The following is a 20,919-nucleotide window of genomic DNA, read 5'->3' on the forward strand; positions in this document are numbered from 1 at the left end:
GGTAAAAATGTGCGGTTCTTAAAATGGAAGTTTAATTATGCAAAATATTCATATTTGCTTTCAGGTGAGTAAAAACCTGAATTATTTATCATTTGTTTAGAATGTTTGTATAAATAACGCCTCCCGTGCTCTAAGTTTTATTTTTACTTGTGTTAAATATTTTTGGAGAAAAACAGGTGTTTCTAAATAGAGCCTGTCCCTACATCTCCCACAGTGCACCGCGCCCGGACGTGACGTATCGGTCTCGGACGTGACGTAGAGTGTACGGCGGTGGCCGGTGTGTGTGTGGATGATGGCGGCTCCTCTGGAGGTCCTGCTGAGCAGCGATTCGGGGTCCCAGCTGTGGAACTGCACCGTGTTCGACCCGCACAGCGGCTCCAGTCTGCTCTCGTACCGCGGCGGGAACAGCGGCGTGCGCAGCCTCACGGTGCTCGGCGGGGAGTACCTGCTGTCCGCGCAGCTCGGCAAGAACTTCATCAACGTGTGGGAGCTGCAGAGAAAGGTAGGACAGCACCTGGCCCAGCTGAGCCCACCTCGCTCACTAGGCGAGAGTCACGAAAGTAACGCTCCGCCGCTCAGCGCGGACAGGGGCTCAGAAACCCGCAGTCCCTCTAAAGGTGTAAACAAAGCGTTTAGAAAGCTGACACTTTAATTCTGTGAAAAAGAAAAAGTAGAGCCGTTGTCAGAACCACTCGAACCCCCTACCGAATCCCGTTTATCTGTCCTCACACCTTACCTGTGTGATGGCTGCAGCTCAGCGTTAAAGAAGCTGATTCGTGAGTCCACGTGTTTTCGCACAGACTGCTGTGTTAGTACACACAGATCTTGTTGAGACATCCTACAGATGTGCAGTTTCTCTGTGAAGCATTCTACCTTGAAAGCCTGCTGCTCAAATGTAACATGTTCTTTTGTTGTTCAGGATCAGCTGCAGCAGAAGATCGTGTGTCCCGGTGTGGTCACTTGTCTTTCTGCTTCACCTAATGGACTCTTTCTTGCTGTTGGAGTCGCTGAGGCCATTTACCTGTGGGAGGTGAGTCTATTCAAGCTCCGATTGGCTGAATGTAATTTATTAATTTTTAAGATCCTGTTTAGCCTGTGCTGTACGACTCAATAGGCAGACAGCACGATGCAAATCACAAGTTCTTTCAGTAACTCTACTGATGTGAAGTTACTGTTCAGCAGCATTCATTCATCCTGGTCACTCATCAATCAAGCGGTCAGTAAGCAATCTGCCCTTTGATGAATGGGATTTCACCAGTCTGTGACCAAGCTGGTGACCTGGAAGTGCCAGGCTGTTGTGGCTCTGTGTGGTTTGTACAGATGCTCGTGAGGCCCCTGATTGTTCAGTTCAGTAAATAAACTGTTAAACATGTCTTGTTTCTTCAGACTTCAATCATCCGATCCAATATATGTTACACAAAAGAGAGTCAATAGCAGCTGTTTAGCATTGGCAGAGAAGATTTGGTTTGTCATGGGTACAGCTCACATAACTGAACTCTGTTGCTCAACCCACGAATACCTTTTCTCTACAAATGTGGCACCATTTAAAAAACAAAACACAGACTTTCCAATATTACAGGAACAGTTGTTACCAAAAAGAAAATATTGACCAAACAAAGTTTAGAATACATCCATCCATCTGTTTCACTCTTATTTAATTTAGTCTTGCTGGGGGAGGAGATTATCTGAGCTATAGGTGACACCAGGTACACATTGACAGGTCTCCAGTTTATCACAGGGTTAACATAGAGACGGATCAGCACTCAGGCTCAGTCAGGACTTGGACTGGGGAAGGAACTCTGAGAACCAGGAGAGAACCCACACAAGAATAAGAAGCACAACTACCCACATTCGTGTGGAGAACAGATTCTCATATTCTTGTGTTCTCTGAAGAACTAACAGATAAAGTTAATCTGAACAAAAAACACGTCTTTAAGCATCTCCAGGTGTTTAACATAAAAGCTCATTATTGACTTACTGACACCACAAAAAGCTGCTTAGATGATGCTGACAGAGGAGTTTAAGAAAGAGCATCACCATCTCAGAGCTCCTCAGCTGTTTCCATCCTGTTCATCAGAGAGGAAACAGTAGAAGCTGAATGCATGGAGGAGGGTTTGGAAAGTGAAATGTGAACACAGGATTGGAGATCAGCTCGTGCTGTGCTAAGACTAACTCACTAAAACTGGTTCATGAGAACATCTGGACCTCCTGCAGGTTCAATGTTAGAATAAAGCTCCAGCAGACATATGGAGGTGATCAGAGGCTGAAGGAGCTGATTGGAATGAGGATTCAAACATTTCAGGAAGAGCTTAGAGAGACAGTTCTTCCTTTTATGTTTTTGTCGTTTTTTGGGGGGGGGTTTTGTCTCTTTGTTCAGGTTTGTTTACTTTGTTTTCTCACTGATCAGGTGTGCACAGGTAAACTGCTGTCTGTCCTCAGTCGTCACTATCAGGACGTCACCTGTCTGAAGTTCACTGATGACAGCAGCCATTTTGTTTCTGGTGGAAAAGACAACCTGGCTCTGGTGTGGAGTCTGTCAAGGTGAGACATACCTGAAAACACATCTGGAGCGTTCTGTAGCTTTTAATCAGGAGTAAGGTATTTCATGACAAGAAGACTAATGTGAAGTCAGCCAGGAGAGAGGCGCAGTGTCCAGCAGGTGCAGCTTTAGCTGTGTGTGTGTGTTTTATAAAATTCAGACTTGCCTGGTAAGGTCGGCGCGTCACCTGTGACTCTGAGATGTGCCAGACGGATCTCTGACTCACTTACTCTGTTCACTGTGTTTCAGTGTTGTCCAACTGGATGTAAGCCACGCCCCTGAGCCTCGCCACATCATGTCTCGTCACTCTCTGCCAATCACAGACCTGCACTGCGGCCTGATGGGAGCTCAGGCTCGAGTCGCCACCGCCTCCTTAGACCAGACAGTGAAGGTGAGTTTGTGCACCTCTGCTCATGTCACTCAGCGATCCAGACAGCTGTGACCCAGGTAAAGCGGGCAGCTGATGATCTTCATCTCACCATAATCAAGAACAGGAGTTAGCGTGGTATTGAGGAGGAAGCTTACTTCGTTTAGTTTCTCTAAACAAGTTGGTGTCTTGAAACTGTCTGTGTCTGCAGTTCATGTAGTAATAGGTTAAATCATACCAATCAGAGCTCAGCACAGTAAAATATCAGTCATCACAGTCTTAGGGTTTGTTTCTGCTAATTGTCTAGGTATGGGAGCTGTCCTCAGGCGAGCTACTCCTCTCGATCCTCTTTGATGTGGAGATCATGTCTGTGACCTTTGACCCTGCTGAGTACTTCGTGTTCTGTGGAGGAAGTGATGGAAATATTTTCCAAGTGTCTCTGTGCAGCCAGGTGAGTCTGTCTCATTTTCTCACCCAATCATGTTTTGACTCCTCCCAGCTTTAAGGGGAGACGATAAAGTTGACCTGTTTGAACTGTTTGCAGAGTCTCGGTCGGGAAAAGTCGTTCCAGTCGGATGGCGAGGGGAATCAGGTGTTTAAAGGTCACAGGTGAGACAGCCGCTGGCGTTTGTTTGCAGGAATATGGTCGTGTGTGTGCACGAAAACCAGCTTTCTTTTTTCTTCTTTTCAAAATAAAGTCTCACGCTAGAAGCTTTGATGAACCGTTTTTACCTTTTTGTTTAATAGTGAGAAAAAAACTGTGTGGACATTAAAGCTGGTGGGCCTAAATGTCACGCCACAAGTTCTTAGAATACGAGGGGGAACACGTGTATCAGAAACCCAGGGAGGAGAGACTGAGCGGGTCTTAATCACACGCAGTTTAGTCCCCGAGGAGGAGACCAGGAATAAATAAACACAATTCTTTTGAACAACTTTTGCAATAAGATGTTCTTTGTACATTAAATCCCGCCCAGTGCCGCGATAAAATTGTCCTACAACCTAAGACAAATGTTCCTTATATGTACAAAGAGAGAGGAATTCCTCTTCTGATTTTTGGATCACGCCAGCCTAGTTTCAGGAGGACGAGGAGAAACTCCCATCTCCGTCCTGTCTCTCTATCAGGCTCGTCACATCACAACCCAGCTGCGCTCCGCACTTGAGTCTCTTGCTAGCTGCTACTTCCCTCGTGGCACCGCCCTGTAAACAGACAGACACTGGACAGAAACGTCATCCGTGAAGCTGCCCTGGCTAATAGCCACGGTGACCCTCCCCCAACACGGCTGCACCCGGCAAACAACATTGGAAGCCGTTTCACGTGGCGATCCGGTAGCATGTCCTTCTCTCCCACGCCTGGTTCCTCCTTCCTCTCGAGCCTGTGCCTGTCCTTTTTCTTTTAACAAGTCTGTTCGACCGCTGATAGGCCACCTCAGGGCCCACCCACACCTCCACAGATGCAACCATTCCACAGTGGATTATAACAACATTATGCAAAACACAAAAATGATGCAAATAACATCAATACTACACATACAAATAAACGCTAAAATCAGAATAAAACGTAGCATAAAACAAACACAAATTTCCACTGTGTGACAAGATGGAACTTTGTCTGTAAAGATTTATATCAGCGGATAGCCCTGGGTCATTTCCTGTTCCTTTTGCAGCAAAAGTCTTGTTCACTGAAAGCAGAGGGTGAAAATCTGTAGAAAGGACGGGATTGCTTCAGTGAGTTTAATCTGACACCAACCATTTCTCTGTGGCGGTGACAGGAAGTGCGAGTATTTTCATGTGTGTGGAACAAATTGTGTTTCCGGTACGGTGCGAGGAGCGGCGCTGGTGATCACGTCGAGCGTTTGGAGGTCAGCGAGTCCACCGACAATTAACCTTCATCGTCTGTAACAGTCACGACGTTTAAGCACAAAGTTAGAACAAGTGGGGCGGGGCTTCAGACGGAGTGTGGCTGGGGCCTAATATGAGTAGCAGAAAATTAAGAAACTTCATGTGTTGTACAAACAGTTTTATCTCCATGTTTGAAAATAAATGAATAACGTGTAGACCGTCAACAGGATATGACCATGCCAGGCGACCAGTTCTTTATCACAGCAGAGTATTGTCCACGTTTTCACGGTGCTTCTCGTCAGACTTGTGGGAGTCTGCTTGGGCTGAGGTGTGACATCACGGCGATAAATGGTGGTGGGCTGTCTCTTCATTAATTCCAAGCTCGCCAAGCAGTGGGTGTGGTAGGAAATATGAACGACCATAAACTGAAAACAGGTGTGGGGAAAACGACACGTGTGATGAAGAGCTCTTGTCTCCATCGGTGAAGTAATCCAGATGGTAGTGAATAACACACGTCAGAGGAAGCCCTTCTAACAGGTGTTTACTGTGGATTAACTTCAATGATCAAGGTTCAGGATGATTGTTGATTAGGGTTTATTAACTGTATTGATCGTGGTTGTGTGTTCTCCTCAGGAACATGGTGACGTGTCTCTCAGTGTCGATGGACGGGACTCTGCTGCTGTCAGGGTCACACGATGAAACGGTTAGACTGTGGGACATTCAGAGCAAACAGAGCATCCGCTGCCTCACACACAAAGGTAAGTCCCGCACCGTGTGACATCATCAGGGTTGAGAGTTTTTCTATCTGTGCTGCCTTGCTCAAAAGAAATCTCAGCTTGAGATCTACTTCTGGTTACATGTGGGTCAATGAAAGCTGCACTTTTAAGCTATCACCTCAGGGAGGTGCTGTTTAATTGCCTCCTCCTCAGCTGCTGCTGGGTTATTAATGAGTGGTGACGCTGGCGGCGCTGTCTCCTCCTCTGGTGTCTGCTTGATGATGAGCGGCGGTGTGGTTCTGACAGGAACACGAGAAGGGACCTCCCCGCTGTGATCGTGACTGACATTTTGTAATTAACCAAATCCTCCGCGCCAAATTCGTCTCACTTCAAACGGCCGTCAGCGACCGTAATCCCTGCTTTGGCCGGATGCGCGGCTCACCCTCCCCCCCTCCCGGTCACGTTTCTGCTCACAAAGAGCCAGAGTGAATTTAAAGAGAAAGCTTCATCCTCCATGACGACAACGCCTCAAAAGGATTCGTCTCAGCAGAGCCGATTCAGCTCCTCACAAAAAGGCGAGAGGAGGTGCTCGCTCTCAGCCCGTCTGATGGTTTTACCTGACGTGTGCAGAGTCGGACTCATCAGCGTGATGAAACGCCATAGAACATAATTCCTGCCATCTCAAACCTCACCTGCTGCTGAAGAATTTTTAACCTGGCTTCACTAAACATGACCAATGTGCTCCCCTCAGCACTGGTCTATGAGGAAACCAGTGTCAGACAGGTAGCGCTGCAGGTATGTCACAGGTGGAGCAAACCTGAAATAATCTCAGGATTTTGAGTTGAATCCAGGCTGAAGCTGAGCCTTTTTAACTGAGTGAAGTGAAGAACGATCAGTGTGACATCATAGTGATGTCACTGATTACCATGCAGATGTTTGTCTGTAGGCATCATGCTGACGACCTTCACAGAAACCATCGCCCTCTGTTGGGCACAGTCAACGGGCGAGAGGTGGGATGCACCTGGATAGGTTGCTGTCTATCACTTTGTTAAAAATGTAAACTCACATGGCTCCAGGACCCTGGAGCACCCAGGAAGACCACAGGAACAGAAGGCGGTCCTCAGACATTTCCTCGCCATTTTTAATCAGTTATTTTGTTTCATTTGATTATGGTGAGAACAATGATGCGTCACAGGAAGCAGATCATTTGATGGTTGGGTTTGACTGAGGCAAGTCGGTGCAGAAGTCTCGGATCTGAGATGCTGTGATTGGCTCAGCATCACGTGATCCTCAGAGACGTCATTTGAGATCCATCTACAGGTGCTAAGCTCAGAGGAGACGCTGCATCCCATCACTGTTATCGAACACATTGTGTGTGTGCGCGCGATTGATTATCTGAGCTGCTGTGAAATAAACCAAATAAAGTGAGAGGTTCATGAAGAGTTCATGAGAAGCGAGGAGGGGGAGGTGTGCATCAGTCCGAGTTCTCCTGCCTCCTCCGCCGTTTCTCAGCGTGTCAGATCTGCGACTGTTATAAAGAAACATCCATCTGACAGCAGAGCACCGCTCCTGCAGGCGACGAGGCGAGACCACCTCTCTCTGCTGCCGCCACCTCATCTCAGGACTCATTACCCCGAGAGGCTGCGGGGAAACACTGACAGCTCTGAGGGCCCCTGAACACATCGTACTAGAATAAAAAACACAGTGACACTTGAACACACCATGCTGCATTGAACCGTACACCTGAGCGTGACAGCATTTTCTGACAAACATCAGTGGCTCAGTTGAGTTGTCTTCTGCTCGGACTTTTCAGTACAAAGTTTCACTCCTCGGGGATTTTATTTATGATGTAAGAGCAAGGACACCCTTCCGAGAGAAACCCTTAAACGATGTGTTAAAACGGAGCCTGCGGGTCCCCTAGAGATTTACAGTTTTTAATTAAATAACTGACCATCAGCACCAGTTATTATTATCATTCCACCTACATTTTGATGGCTCAGTTGAGTTGTCTTTGTGGCGTTCCTGCAAACTGCGGGTTTTCTTTAAATTTTTTCAACTATTAAACATGAAGCTGCCAACTCCATGGCGTGGCAAGCTGTCCATTCATGTGGCTGTAGGTTACTGTTGTAGTCGCCAGGTATTTCCTAATGTCATAGATCAGCTGTTTGGACGGTGTCCTTGGTGTGACGCGTCAGAGTCGCTTCCTGATGTGTTCTCTAATTGAGCTGCTGGATTTTTGTTGTTCAACTAAAAAGGAACTTTTGGGAAGAGCTGGTGGGCGGGATTAGTGTGATGGCCATACAGGAAGGCTATTGCGAGGCAGCCCATCTGCAGTGCTGGCATTTAACTGCTGCTTTTACCTCCCAGAGATTCATCTTCACTACAATCCTGAGACTTTTTGCTGAGACAAATCATCAGCAGCTGAATTATGATCAGAGTCTGTAAGAGAACCACAGACAGGAAGCTGACTCGCAGAAGAAAGGAATTATCACGATAGAGATAAGATAAATGATTTCTGTGACATCGCAAAACATGGAAACTTTCATTTCAGCAGCCCACATTTGCCTGACAGTTTCAATGATTCTCTTTTATGTTTGATAGTATTAAATTAAATGCAATGATCTCAGGAGTATCTCAGTAAACAAACGGCATTCAATGAAAACTTGATGAAGACTCACCACCTGCAGTTATCAGTGCTACTGATGGGGGGGCGCTGTGCTCAGATGAAAGAATCTGACAGTTTTTAAGATGAGCTAAATTATGTTAGCAACTAATCTGCATACTTGCGTTACATTAACATCCACACTCAGTAAAATTAGGCTTTGGTAAAGCTTTGACAGGTGGCTAGCTGTCTGCAATCAAAGAGGCCATGCCCCCAATAATGCAAACAGTTGTTTTCTAAAAACATTCTTCACCTGTACAGTTGTTGTGAAAAGAGAAATTATCTTTAGAGGCTAAACCAGTTTTTCTATCTGGTTGTAAACTTGTTAATTTTAACATAGAGATAGATTCACTGCTGCCTCTGCTGGACGGTAGATGAACTGCAGATTTATGGTATAAAAAAACCCCAAAAAACTTTCCTTCAGCTCATGAAGCAGTTGATGTGATAAGTGTCTTTCATAGGTTTGTTTAGTGCAGGGGTCTCAAAGTGGCGGCCCGGGGGCTGCCACTTTGTATTGTTGAATACAAACAAAATGATAGCAGAAGTGCTGCCATGTGTGTGGCCAGAAAGAGAGGACCAATGTGTTTATTTGGTAGTTAAATGAAAGGCTTCAGTTAGTTAAGAGGGAGTAAAAAAAATTGTGTTGTTATACAGTATTTGAAATAAAAAACAAACAAAACATTTTCTGAAATATTTGTGGATTTGTTTCTTGTTTGGTTTTTTGTACTACTTGAACACTAAAGTGGCCCTCCAATGAGATGACAGTGCCAGGATTGGCCCATGGCTCATTTAAGTTTGAGACCCCTGGTTTAGTGGAATATCGATAAAACATCCAGGTGAGAGGCTCCGAACCAGCTGAGGGTGTTTCCTCAGAGTGTCTGCAGTGTGTTGGCAGCCCTTCAGCCTCTAACACACTCAGCCTGATTTATCTGTCGTTCTGGACCACATTTGGACCATTAGTGTAATTCCAGCAGCTGGAGCCAAGCAGACCATCAATATGTGTAATTGAGTGGGGGATAATTAGCCCGTTTCTATTAGCACAACAAGCAGGAATTCTGCTCGGACTTTTCAGTATAAACCTCCTGAGTTTCACTGCTCGGGGATTTTATTTATGATGTAAGAGTGAGGACATCCTTCTGAGAGAAACCCTTAAACTATGTGTTAAAACAGAGCCTGCGGGTCCCCTAGAGATTTACAGTTTTTAATTAAATAACTGAGCATCAGCACCAGTTATTCTTATTATCATTCCACCTACATTTTGATGTTTAACTTTCCCTCAGCTTTGAACCCCCCTTTGCCTTTATTTTACTGGGAGGACATCTCAGATAAAAACCCTTTCTTTATCATAGACACGTCATTCAAAGTTTAAATGACTAACAGGTGTTACAGGAAGTGTGCTAGACTTTTTAAAACTCATCAGGGACTGTAAGTGATGCCAGTTTTTATGGCTTTTCAAAATAAAATCTCATAAATATCAGAATGACCCTTCAGTAAATGGCAGCAGTCATGCAGAGACTCAGTGGTAGACACACACATTTACTTTGTTTCACCTTGAATCATTGTATCATTGACTTTCATATAAAAGCTCAAAAATATTTAAGCTGCTTTTTAAGGTTTATAAACACTTTCATTTTGAAATCTATGTCTGAGCTTCTTTCAGCTCACCTGCAAGGTGACCTGGCGGTCATTATGTTTTGCTGGTGGAGTTTCTCACCCTGAGCATAGTCTCTCAGGGATTGGTTTTATTGAGGAGCGGCAGCTTAGTTGAAATCAGATGAGCTATCAGCTGCATCTGACCGAGGCACTGACATGCCTGGGGACTGACCCCCAGGTCAGACTGCAGGTATAAACCTGGTTCAGCAACTGCTTTTATACTTATTGATCTGGTGTTGGAATCGCCTGCTCTGGCTGATCGATGAGCCAGAGCAGTGTTTGAAAGTATTTTGATCACAAACTTTAGAGTATTAAACATTTAGCGTCATGCTAACCTAGGAGCCAATCAAACAGCTTATTCCATATTTTAAATTGGCACATTATGTGTCTGGTGCTCTAGGTCAAAGATGAAGCTGCTGGCTCTCAGGAGTGGAGCTGTAATGTGTGAGGCTGTAGAAGTTTAACCTGCAGGCAAAAGCGTCTTGAACTTTATTTTTGAACATCTGAAGCTGGGGCAGCATGCTGCATGCATCAGAGTTTAAGGAGGTGGACAATGGAAAAGTTGATGGATGGCGGGATGGATGGGTGGGTAGATTTCAGAATTGCTAAGCATAAGATTTGCTCTGGTGGGGAGGGGGCGTGGTGGGCGTGGCTCAACTCCTCATGGGAAACCTTCAGGTGAACAGACTCTGAGTCGTGGTCACACGGCCGTGGTCTTCAGTCTGCTGTAAACTGTTTTCTGAGCAGATAAAACATCTTCAGCAGCTGCTGCAGTCGGACCAGTTTCACATTAACCTTTGAAAGACGCTGCCGCCAGCTGGTCTCACAGCGAGGAGCACGGTGAAGCGGCTGCTAGAGGTGAAGCTGCTACCTGAGTACAGGTAATAAAAAAAGCTGTTTAGAGTGAACAGGTGAGGTCAGCTCGCTTGTTTCGTTCTGTGTGTAAATGAGCCACTTCCTGTTTCGGGGCTCAGGCGTGTCAGTCAGCTCAGATGCTTTGTCGTCTCCCGAGCGATTTGTCATCCTTCAGACTCTTAAACAGATCCTCGAGCTAATCTCAGGGAAATTAATTTTAAAAGTCCCCAGACAGGAAGTTAGAGTGACAGTGAGCTGAGGCGCTGAAGGCGGAGTGAATATAGAGCGGTGAGGTGGAGGTGCAGACGGCTGTTATAGAGGGCTGTTATGGAGGGCTGAAGGTGGAGGCAGATGCAGTAAATCCGCTCCCACGCGCTGCGGTTTGGAGCTTCTGTTGGCGTGAAATGAGTCTGGCAGCGTGTCAGCGTGGCGGCAGATTTACTGATGGAGCACGCCTCGCTCAGAGCCGGTCCTTTTGATTGGCTGCAAGTGAAGGAAGCAGAGGAGATTAAAGGTGCCATTCCAATTCCTGTGTTTGTCCTGACCTGATTGGCTGTTGCAGCTGATGGACGAGCGTTGATGACAGGTTGATGAGTTGCAGTGGGACAGTTTCTCAGAGGACCTGTGGTCACCGTGGTTACAGATGGCACTTTAAACTTGTTCTCTCACTCTCTCTCACGCACACACACAGTGTCCTTGTCTCAATCAGCAGCCAGAGGAATCTTCAATAGGTGGAGGAGAGCCACCATGGACCTTGTTATTTAACCTTTGACCGCTGAATGTTTTGACCTCAGTTGTTTTTGCCAGTGATGATGATTGGATTATTTAACTGCTTCACGGCGGGCCCTGACTGGACATTGGTCTGGAATATTCCATGATTTTCATTCATCTGCGCCACATTTCAGAGACATTTACGACTGACAGAACGCGCTCGGGTTAATCACACGCAGATCCTCCTGTTTCCATTCTTCCCACAAAAACACCTGAACGTGTTTGTGCAGACCGCAGCTGTCTGAGGGACTGACACAGCGATCGCGGCAAAATTAGCCGAGGTCTGAAAACTTGAGGTCAGACATGCCTGACAGAGAACCTGTCACAGGTAGCGTTCATCAGGACCAAACACATCAGTGGTGTGATTTACCTGGTGCTAATCCGAATCGTGATGAATTTCGGGATCTTAATAATCCCGTCTGCTTCATGAGTCTCATTGATAAATGATCATGTAGGTCATGTGGCCTGGCAGCTTTTAGGAACAAAGTGAGCTTGCCCCTGCTGCAGAGCGCAGAAGCAGTCATGTGTTATTGAGGTGATCGCCATCTGTTGATGTCCATCAGCTCCTCCTAATGTGACTTGAGTGCAGCAGCTTGAATATTTTACTGATGAACCAGAAGAACTTTAATATTTCACACGAGTTTCTCTGAATGTCCTTCACAAACTCAGACACTTTGCTCTATTTTCAGTTTTTAATACTCTTCATTTGTAGAACACCAAATCAAAGGCACCTGTGATGGAAACGTCAAGTGACAGTGGACAGCTTCTTCTCCTCCTCCTCCTTTCTCATGCTCCCTTCAGGGAAGGATGGTCTGCCTCCATCTTCCCTCTCCAGCATCCTCTTCTGTCACACGGGCCAAGGCCTTTGTGACAGAAGAGGTTTGTTTGGGTGTGATCAAAAACTGATGGTCGTCAGTACGTATTGGTTATGGGTCAACACATGTTGATATTGTGTTAGTCCCAGAGGAGCTGACATACAGTATGCAATCAGGTGGTGGAGGTGAAGTCCTGGTCTGTCAATGAGGCTGTGTGTAAAAGTTTAAGCTAACTTCAGGCAGGCACATCTGATGAGGTTGATGTAATGAATGTTTGATGGTCAGATGGTCAGGTCAGGCCCACCCGTCTCTTCTTGTTCTGTTCTGGTGCTCGAGAGAGGTTCTGTCAGTGTGCCGAATGAGGAAACACTGCAGGACAATTAAGGTTTTATCAGCCGAAGGAGCTGCTGAGGGCAGACCAACGAACATCAGTAGATAAGAACTGAGCACGTGCAGGAAACCAACAGTGCGTTTTTGTTTATGTTGAAGCACAGTACGTATTACTCCGCGAGGCTCCTGCCTACGATAGCCGTAATGCTCCGACAATCCATCAAGCAGTGCGACTTCGTAGCTTAGCAAAGTCGTACTAAAACATTTGACAGATTTTTGAGCGCCGTGTACCACAGAAAATCGTTTTGAGGTCAGTAAACACAACCAGAATTCATACGAGGGCACACGGGATTATAAGGGGCACTGGCGATTTTCAGAAAAATCAAAGGATTGATTTCAAGTGTGCCATATTTTCCAAAAAACACGGTAATAACGACGGCCTGCTTGCATGCTCTACCAAAAATAGTACTTTGTTGTTTATCTGACGGACAAAAGCTAAACCAGTGGTGTGGAACGTTCCACACCACTGAAGTTGCAGCATTTTTACAAACCAATTCTGTTTCATCTGTTTCATTCAACGATCCACTTTCGCCCTTCTCATTCTCTGTTGCCGGCACGCTTTTTCCGCCATGTGCGTATGAAAACAAAGGCACTGCGCATGGGCGTTTTACCCATATTCTATCGTGATATTTCATTTTCTTATCGTTGCCCGACATTTTACCGGTATTACCGTGAACGGTATGATATGGCCCAGCCCTAGTTGTTACCTTATGTCTGCCGCTAGGGGTCACCTTTTTTGTTTTATGGTATGGTGTGTTTATGTGAATGTATTTAAGGTAGATACACATAATTAGCTCCAGGTGTTGTTATTCGGAAGGAGCAAACAGATTGTGACGCTGTTATGATAAATGATGTTGGATAAAGAGAACTGTGGAACAACAAATACAACTGCTGGAAGTGGAATAACAGCGGCATCGCGTCACTCCCGCCAACGAAAACCTCAATGGCTTCAAGTGTAGGCTTGGCCTCTGCAGACGTGTAATACAACCAACGCACCAAAAAATGTTAAAGGTTACAAAACAAGTAAGCAAAAAACCCTAATTTTGTTTCACCTAAGTGGCTTTTTAATCTGCAGCCTGTCATCATTTGCATGTTTCAGGTCGGTACAGTTTCAGCCTGGTTACATGACATCACTGACTTGCTTCCTGTTTCATCTAAGAGACTGATATGTTCTTGAAAGCCAAGTTGACAGGAAGTGATGTAAACATGGGCTTCAATGTTATTCAAAAACAAACAGCTTTATTTAAACAACACCGTGGAGCTATCACGAAAGAAGAAGAAACAGTTTTGACCTTCAGGAGCTCCCTACATCATCTTTATCACCCCAGCGGGGCGGAGCCTATCCCAGCTGCCATGGGGCAAGAGGCGACATTCACCCTGGACATGTCGCCATTTACACCCGTGAATCACAGAGGAAACTCACATGCACTCATCACCTTAGGGGTCATTGTCATTCAGCTAATGTCTCTGGTCAGTTGGCCCCTGATTGGCCGGTTCCTGTTCATACCTATGACCTAATGGTTAATGAGCTGATGATGTCATGAGCGATGTGGGGTTAGCAGAGGATCATGCGTGTCGTGGAATTTACACAGGAAGCAAAATTTCTTCTGTAGTGATTATGTCTCTCCATCCACAAACGACACTTCCTGAGCACCGCGACATCACTTCCTGTTTGTGTGTTTAGGGCCAGTGACAAACGCCATCATCACGCCAGCTCCCGCTAACATGTTCCTGCCTGACAGTCGGCCCACCGTCCCTCTGCCACGGTTCAGCCGACACCTGCATGCCTCCGAGAGCGACAGCGGTGAGCCGGGGGAGGTGTGTGTCCGCCTCAGGCTCCACACACAGGTGAGTGCTGCCTTTCTTCCTTGTGTCTTCCATAATTGAGCTTCCTGTTTACGGAAGTAAAAACCAAATGAATGTCTGAGCAGTTTATTTTCATAGATGGGAGCCACAACAACAAGAAATTCTGACAAGACAGGGTAGAAATGAAAACACACACACACACACAGGTGAACGAAGGAGCTGTGCAGGTGAAGGCTGAACGTAAAGATGGAAAGATCAAACACAATTTGAGGAAACGTTTAAATAAAACATGAAGCTGCAGCTCAAACACATCGATCCCTCTGAAGGAGGAAGGTGACATAGACACGCACAAATGCATACACAATGAGAGGGAAACTTTCATAAGCAGCCTCAGAGCAGTTTATGCTAATGAGGCTGAGACACACACACACACACTCTCTGCTGTAATGACGATGAGTTTGAAAAATGCGTGTGTTTGCTCAGTGGGTAAGCAATAATATCACCCAGGACACCGGGTGTTTAAGCTGCTGCCGTCTGGCAGGAGGTTCAGGCTGCTGAGGTCCCGAACAAATAGACTCAAGGACAGCTTTTACAACAGGGCAATAGCCCTGATCAGTGTAAATAGCTGACCTGACTGGATACCTCCCTGGACTTTTTAGGGGGAGGTAACAATGTTTAAAACGATAACAATAATATTTATATTTATAACAAGGTGCAATAATAATTAATGTGCAATAATAACAGTGTGAAATACACATACACTTATTCTTCTTTTTTATACTAAGTTAATATACTGTGTTGTGTTGTTTGTTACGTTGTGATGTGTCATATCGTGTCGTGTTGTGTTATATGTAGTGCCGACGTAGGACAGTTTTTCAATTTCATTGTACTACTGTACTATGTATGACTGTGCAATGACAATAAAGAGTTATCTTATCTTATTTACAGCTTTGATTGCCTGACAGGTCAGAGTGCTCTGTCACCAGCGTGCCTGCTAACATCGTCAGTCCTGTTTGGAGTGTTTAACATCGTTTAATTGATCAGCTCTCAAGACATAAAATTTTTAGATGTCTTCATCATTATCACCAGATTCACACAGCAGTGCTACATTTTATTGCTAAATTATTTTTGTAATTATGGTGGAAGATTTCAGTTTTATTTTGAAGTGACAATCTGCACATCTCACTTAAAGCTGATACATCGCAGGTTTTACTTTGAAGAGGTCTGCCCGTTTGTTTACAGGAGGAGGAGGAAACGTACCTGCAGAAAGCCGACACGCTGAACTCGCTGATGAACGCCGTGACTGACAAGGTGAGAGGGGGCGAGGTTTCGTCGAGTGTTGGTTTGCATCCTCTGACAATCCCACAGTTTAACTGGCCAAGGGTCAGAGACAAACTGACTGTGAGCCTGACATTCCTGTCAGTCTTATTGATTATTGATAGCAATGGTGGTCGGAGATGGTGTGAAGAAGGCAGCTCTATTGGTCAGCCCTGTGTGTGTCTGGAGCGTGGGGTCAAAGTTCAGACTCTGAGACTGCCTCAGTTCAATTGAGTTTTATTTATACAGCGCCAAATCACAACAACACTCACCTCAAGGTAGTGGTCGGCGATATGAGGAAAATCTTATTTGCACGATATATATCATGATATGTTTAAATAACCTACAAAAACAAATGTTCTTATCAACCATATAGTGCCTAACACTGCATCGGTACACTCATTCAAATCGACAATTCAGTGGTTTCATATTTTCATTCATATTTTTTGTATTAAAATGTTTTATTTAACTATGTTTTTTAACAATCCGTTATACACAGAGGTTTTTAACAGATGACAATCCTGTGACAGTTAAGTCTCTTTCGGTGGTCAACACTAGACCTTTTAACAAACAAACGCAAGATCACAGCAACAAAAACATCAAACAAGAATTCACGAGTAAAAATAAAACAAACTTTTGTGCTTATAACATTTAAAATTTGTAAAATAAAAAATATAATGATCAACAGAAACAAAAGTCTAGACAGTCAGTATAAAAACGACTGACCAAGAGCAATTACAGGTATCAAAGCTGGTTTTCTTTGTGTGTGCACAGTTTAAAACAGTCTTCATTTTGGACTACACTGGGTTTTGTAGTGTTTTTCATGCTGATTTCAAATCTGTGTTTAGTTTTTCCGTAGCACGTACAGTTTTTGTGATAATGCTAGTTATATATTGCATAATAGTTGGTATAATTAGCCTAAGCATGTAACCAGATTTAACGACAGTTCCCTGTGTTTTATGTTACATACGGCATTAATTGCAATTGATTTCAGTTGTTACCGTGCCTAGATTGTATTAATCATCCAGACAGTTGCTCTTATGTGTGTGGTTCATTCAAGACAAAAGCATGTCTCCCGATTACTATAGACCTTAAGAAGATGTACAAATTGTACTTTGGCTGCCCTCTGGGTGACCAGGATAAATCTTGGGCTCAACATGTCATCTGCAACAGTTGTTCCAATGGACTGCAGCACTGGCTAAATCTGTGAAAATCAGCAATGCCATTTGCAATCCCGATGGTGTGGCAGGAACCACGAGATCATCTCAACAATTGCTATTTTTGCCACGTGAATACAACAGCATTCTCATTCAAAAATAAGCACAAAGTTGTCTACACCAGCCTGGATTCTGCAATAAGGCCTGTTCCTGTGCTGCCACATGATGGATTCGCTTCTGTAGAAGGTGACGAGGAAACGGTCAAGGTGCCTCTGGTTACAATCTAGAGCCATCAGATCTGTTCTGGCTGATGAAGATTCAGAACCAAACAAGCAGAGCTAAACTATCTCGTTCGTGATCTAAATCTATCGAAAGACAAAGCAGAACTTCTTGCTTCGAAGCTTAAGCAGAAGCATTTGTTTGCCAAGGGTGTTACTGTAACTCACTACAATCATAGTTGAAGTCATAACTTGACAGCGTTCTTCACAACTGACGGCTCAATGTGCCATTGTCATGACATCAACAGACTCTTCAGCATGTTCCAACTAAATGGTGTCTTTTCATTCTTTACAAAAATGCTCGAAGGCACTCCTACTCCATAACGGAAATGCCAAACCAAGTGTGCCGATTGCCCATTCTGTTCATCTAAGGGAGTCCTATGACAACATGAAGACACTGCTTGAATCATTTGGGTATAAAACTCATTAGTGGAACATCATCGGTGGTGATCTGAAGGTGATTGGTATGTTGACGGGAATGCGAGGAGGATTCACCAAATACTGCTGTTTCCTGTGCCTGTGGGACAGCCGATCTACTGCGGAACATTATGTCAAGGGTGACTGGCAGCCACGAGATGCCTATGAGCCAGGAAAAAGCAGTATCGAGTTTCTGCCTCTGGTTGAGCCGTGTAAAATATTTTTGCCGCTTCTCCATATCAAGCTAGGCTTGATGAAGAATCATGTTGAGGCCATAGGCAAAGGGAATTCATGCAGTTTTCAGTACCCCACTGAAAGGTTTCCAAACATAAGCGGTGTAAAAATGAATGAAGGTTTATTTATAGGTCCACAGATCAAGTTCATTTTGCAGAATGAAGGCTTCAAACAATCTCTCTCAACAGCCGAGTTCAAAGCTTGGGAGGAATTGAAGTGGCTCTGCAAAAGCTTTCTGGGCATCCACAAGTTTTCTGCATACATGGAAGGAGTTCAGCTTCTGCTTGATTCCTACCAGAAACTGGGCTGTCGCATGTCATTGAAAATAAATACACTTCCTGCACTCAGGCCTCGAGTTCTTTCCAGAAAATCTTGGCATGGTGAGTGATGAACAGGGAGAGCATTTTCATCAGGACATGCAGTTAATGGAACGTCGCTACTAAGGTTTCTGGAATGAGAGCATGATGGCTGACTACTGCTGGACGCTGTACCCTGACAATCCAGACACAGTGTGCACAAGAAAATCATATGCTAAGGATTTTTTGAAGAAACAGTGGTAGCTGACTGCCACTGATCATCATATCTATGCCACAGTGCGTGCCTGACTGAAAATATTGAAACAGTTGCTTGATTGGTGCCTGTTTAATAAAAACTGTGAAGGTCCATTGCAAACTAATATTACTCATAATTCAAAATTATCTGGCTGATGTAACTGAAAAAAATTTGAAAGCAGACCTGAAATCAGCATGAAAAAACAGTTTAGAAAAGTGTTTTGTGGTTTCTGATGATTGCAAAAAAAAAAAAAAGAAATAAAATTGTTGACCTGTGTAGTTTTACGGCATGTTTTTGCAAATTACTGCATTTTGTGCAGCATTGTCCTTGTGAAATCCAAATGACAGCGAGTCTGAAACTCCAGCTGTCGCTATATTTTTCCCTGTCTGGTAGTATATTAATGCGCATGCTCAGCCCAGTGTGGCAGGTAGAAAATTTTGGGGTGGGGTGGGGGTTAATGATGCATTGGCAGCGTGTGTGAGGAAAAAAATCCCAGTGAATTATATGCAGACAGCTTAATATTGCCGTGGCAATTTATACTCAATGGTTACAATAAAGCCGCTTTAACCGTTGTATGTGGAAAAACGTGATATATTGCACACCCCTACCTCATGGTGCTTTATATTGTAATGTAAAGACCCTACTATAATTTAAAGAAAACCGAATACCCCACCAATCATATTGACCCCCTATGAGCAAGTGCTTTGGTGACAGTGGGAAGGAAAAACTCTGTTTTAAAGAGAAGGAACCTCCAGCAGAACCAGGCTCAAGCTGGCGTGGACATCTGCTGCAACCGGTTGAGGTGAGGGGAGGAGACAGGACAAAGACACACTGTGGAAGAGAGCCAGAGATTAATTATAACTAATGGTTTGATGCAGAGAGGTGTATAAAAACCTGATTCAGCCCTAACTATATGCTTTAGGAAAAAGAAAAGTTTGAAGCCTAATCCTATAAGTAGAGATAGTGTGTCTCTCCTGAATCCAAACTGGAAGCTGGTTCCATAGAAGAAGGGCTTGAAAACTAAAGGCTCTGCTTCCCAGTCTACTTTTAAATACTCTAGGAACAGCAAGTAATATGAAGATCAATTAGGGTCCAGCTCAACCCAGCCAATCAGATAACAGTATTTACTGTTTGCTGGGTAAATATTTTCCCACCTTAGTCCATCATAGGATGATCAGAAATCATGTTTCTTACCTGTTGGCTGGTGTCTGTGGCATCCCTGGAAGAAGTCGTGGTCATCTTTAACCAAAATGCTAATTTTTAGCTTGTAACCAACGTGACACAGCAGCTGTCAATCATTAGCACTTTGAAGCTTCGTTATGAGCGTGTCTGCTGCCAACGTCATCGTGTTTTCGACCCAAATGTGGTGATTAATGGGAGGTTCTGACTGTGACAGACTGGTTCACAACCTGTCAATTACAAGTCATCAGCCAACGAGTGTACAGCAAAAACCCTCCATTTTGAAAGAGTTACAAATTAAACTTGATTGAAACTTGATGTCAGGACTGAGTCTTTTTAGAACCACAACTTTCACCCCCTAGTGAGTGGCCGCTAGAAAGAAAGCATGTTGAAGTTACAGTTACTGTTGGTACTGTTGATGATCATAATAAGGGCAAACACCTAGCGGCAGGATCATCTGGTGCAGAACCAGTCATGTATTGTATTTAAAGGGACGGGAAAAAAGTGATTTTGGTGAGCTCGTTGAGCAGAGGACGATGTTTGGAGACAGATGACAGAGATTGTTTTTTTTTTTCTTTTCTGTGATGTGTAATTGCTTGTTTTTGTTTGTGTTTTCAGTCGGTGTTTGGTGATTGCGAGAACACGAAGGTTAGAATCGCTGAGCTCGAAGAAGAAGTTCAGACTCTGAAAAAAATGAACAAAGATTTGTACGACTTCTCCAGCCAGCTGCTCACCAAACCAACATAAGTGCACTCACACACACAAACACACACTGTGATGGGTTTTTTGTTTATTTGTTTTTCTACAAAATAAAAGTTTTTGGAAAACTTCCTGTGTGTGAGCCTACTATTCCTTCTGGGTGATTTTGGGTCACGTGCCGAGACCGATTCAGGTGACTTCCAGACTTTGAACCTTTAAAATGTTGTTTAACAGTCATTGACATGGGTGGATCTGTCTGTGAACACGAAATGTAATCAGATTACCTTTAGATTACACTTGTTACTTTCAGCAGCTGCTTCGTTAAACTCGTCTGGTTTAGAAAGTCATTTCAGCTATCCATTTTTACTGAGATATTCACACGAAGATCCAACATTTGTCCATCATAGTGACCAATAATCATTCACTGATCAGCCTGATAAATGACTGATCACAGGGATGTAAATGGGGAATCTGCAGTAAATGTAATCAGATTACATTTCCAGAGCTCTCCGTTACAAAGATGGAGAGTCAGGCTTAAGAAACTCAGAGTTTTAGCTGATCCAGCTTCCTGGATCAGGGTCCAGGTCCTGAAAACCAGAGAAGAATTAAATTTCAGGTTCCACTTTGTCCACATCTGTACAAAGGTGTGCAGCAGCTTTTCCAGGTGAATTAC

The 20,919-nt window shown here is 44.3% G+C and overlaps 1 protein-coding gene across 1 annotated transcript; it reads left to right on the top strand.

Annotated features, from left to right (window-relative positions):
- Positions 1 to 228: 228 nt before the first annotated feature.
- On the top strand, positions 229 to 20,377 carry wdr18 (WD repeat domain 18). Its single transcript, XM_086281823.1, has 10 exons — positions 229 to 502; positions 920 to 1,030; positions 2,408 to 2,541; positions 2,789 to 2,930; positions 3,214 to 3,357; positions 3,451 to 3,515; positions 5,379 to 5,503; positions 14,292 to 14,455; positions 15,656 to 15,724; positions 20,166 to 20,377. The coding sequence occupies exons 1-10, from the start codon at positions 290 to 292 to the stop codon at positions 20,292 to 20,294; spliced, it is 1,296 nt and encodes a 431-aa protein (XP_086137949.1). The 5' UTR covers positions 229 to 289; the 3' UTR covers positions 20,295 to 20,377.
- Positions 20,378 to 20,919: the final 542 nt, after the last annotated feature.

This window comes from Aulonocara sp. 'chitande type north' Nkhata Bay, linkage group LG23 (genome assembly GCF_057382095.1).
Source record: "Aulonocara sp. 'chitande type north' Nkhata Bay isolate Kocher_YH1m ecotype deep benthic linkage group LG23, A_spYH_male_GT1.1, whole genome shotgun sequence".
In the NCBI taxonomy this organism is placed as follows: Eukaryota; Metazoa; Chordata; class Actinopteri; order Cichliformes; family Cichlidae; genus Aulonocara; species Aulonocara sp. 'chitande type north' Nkhata Bay.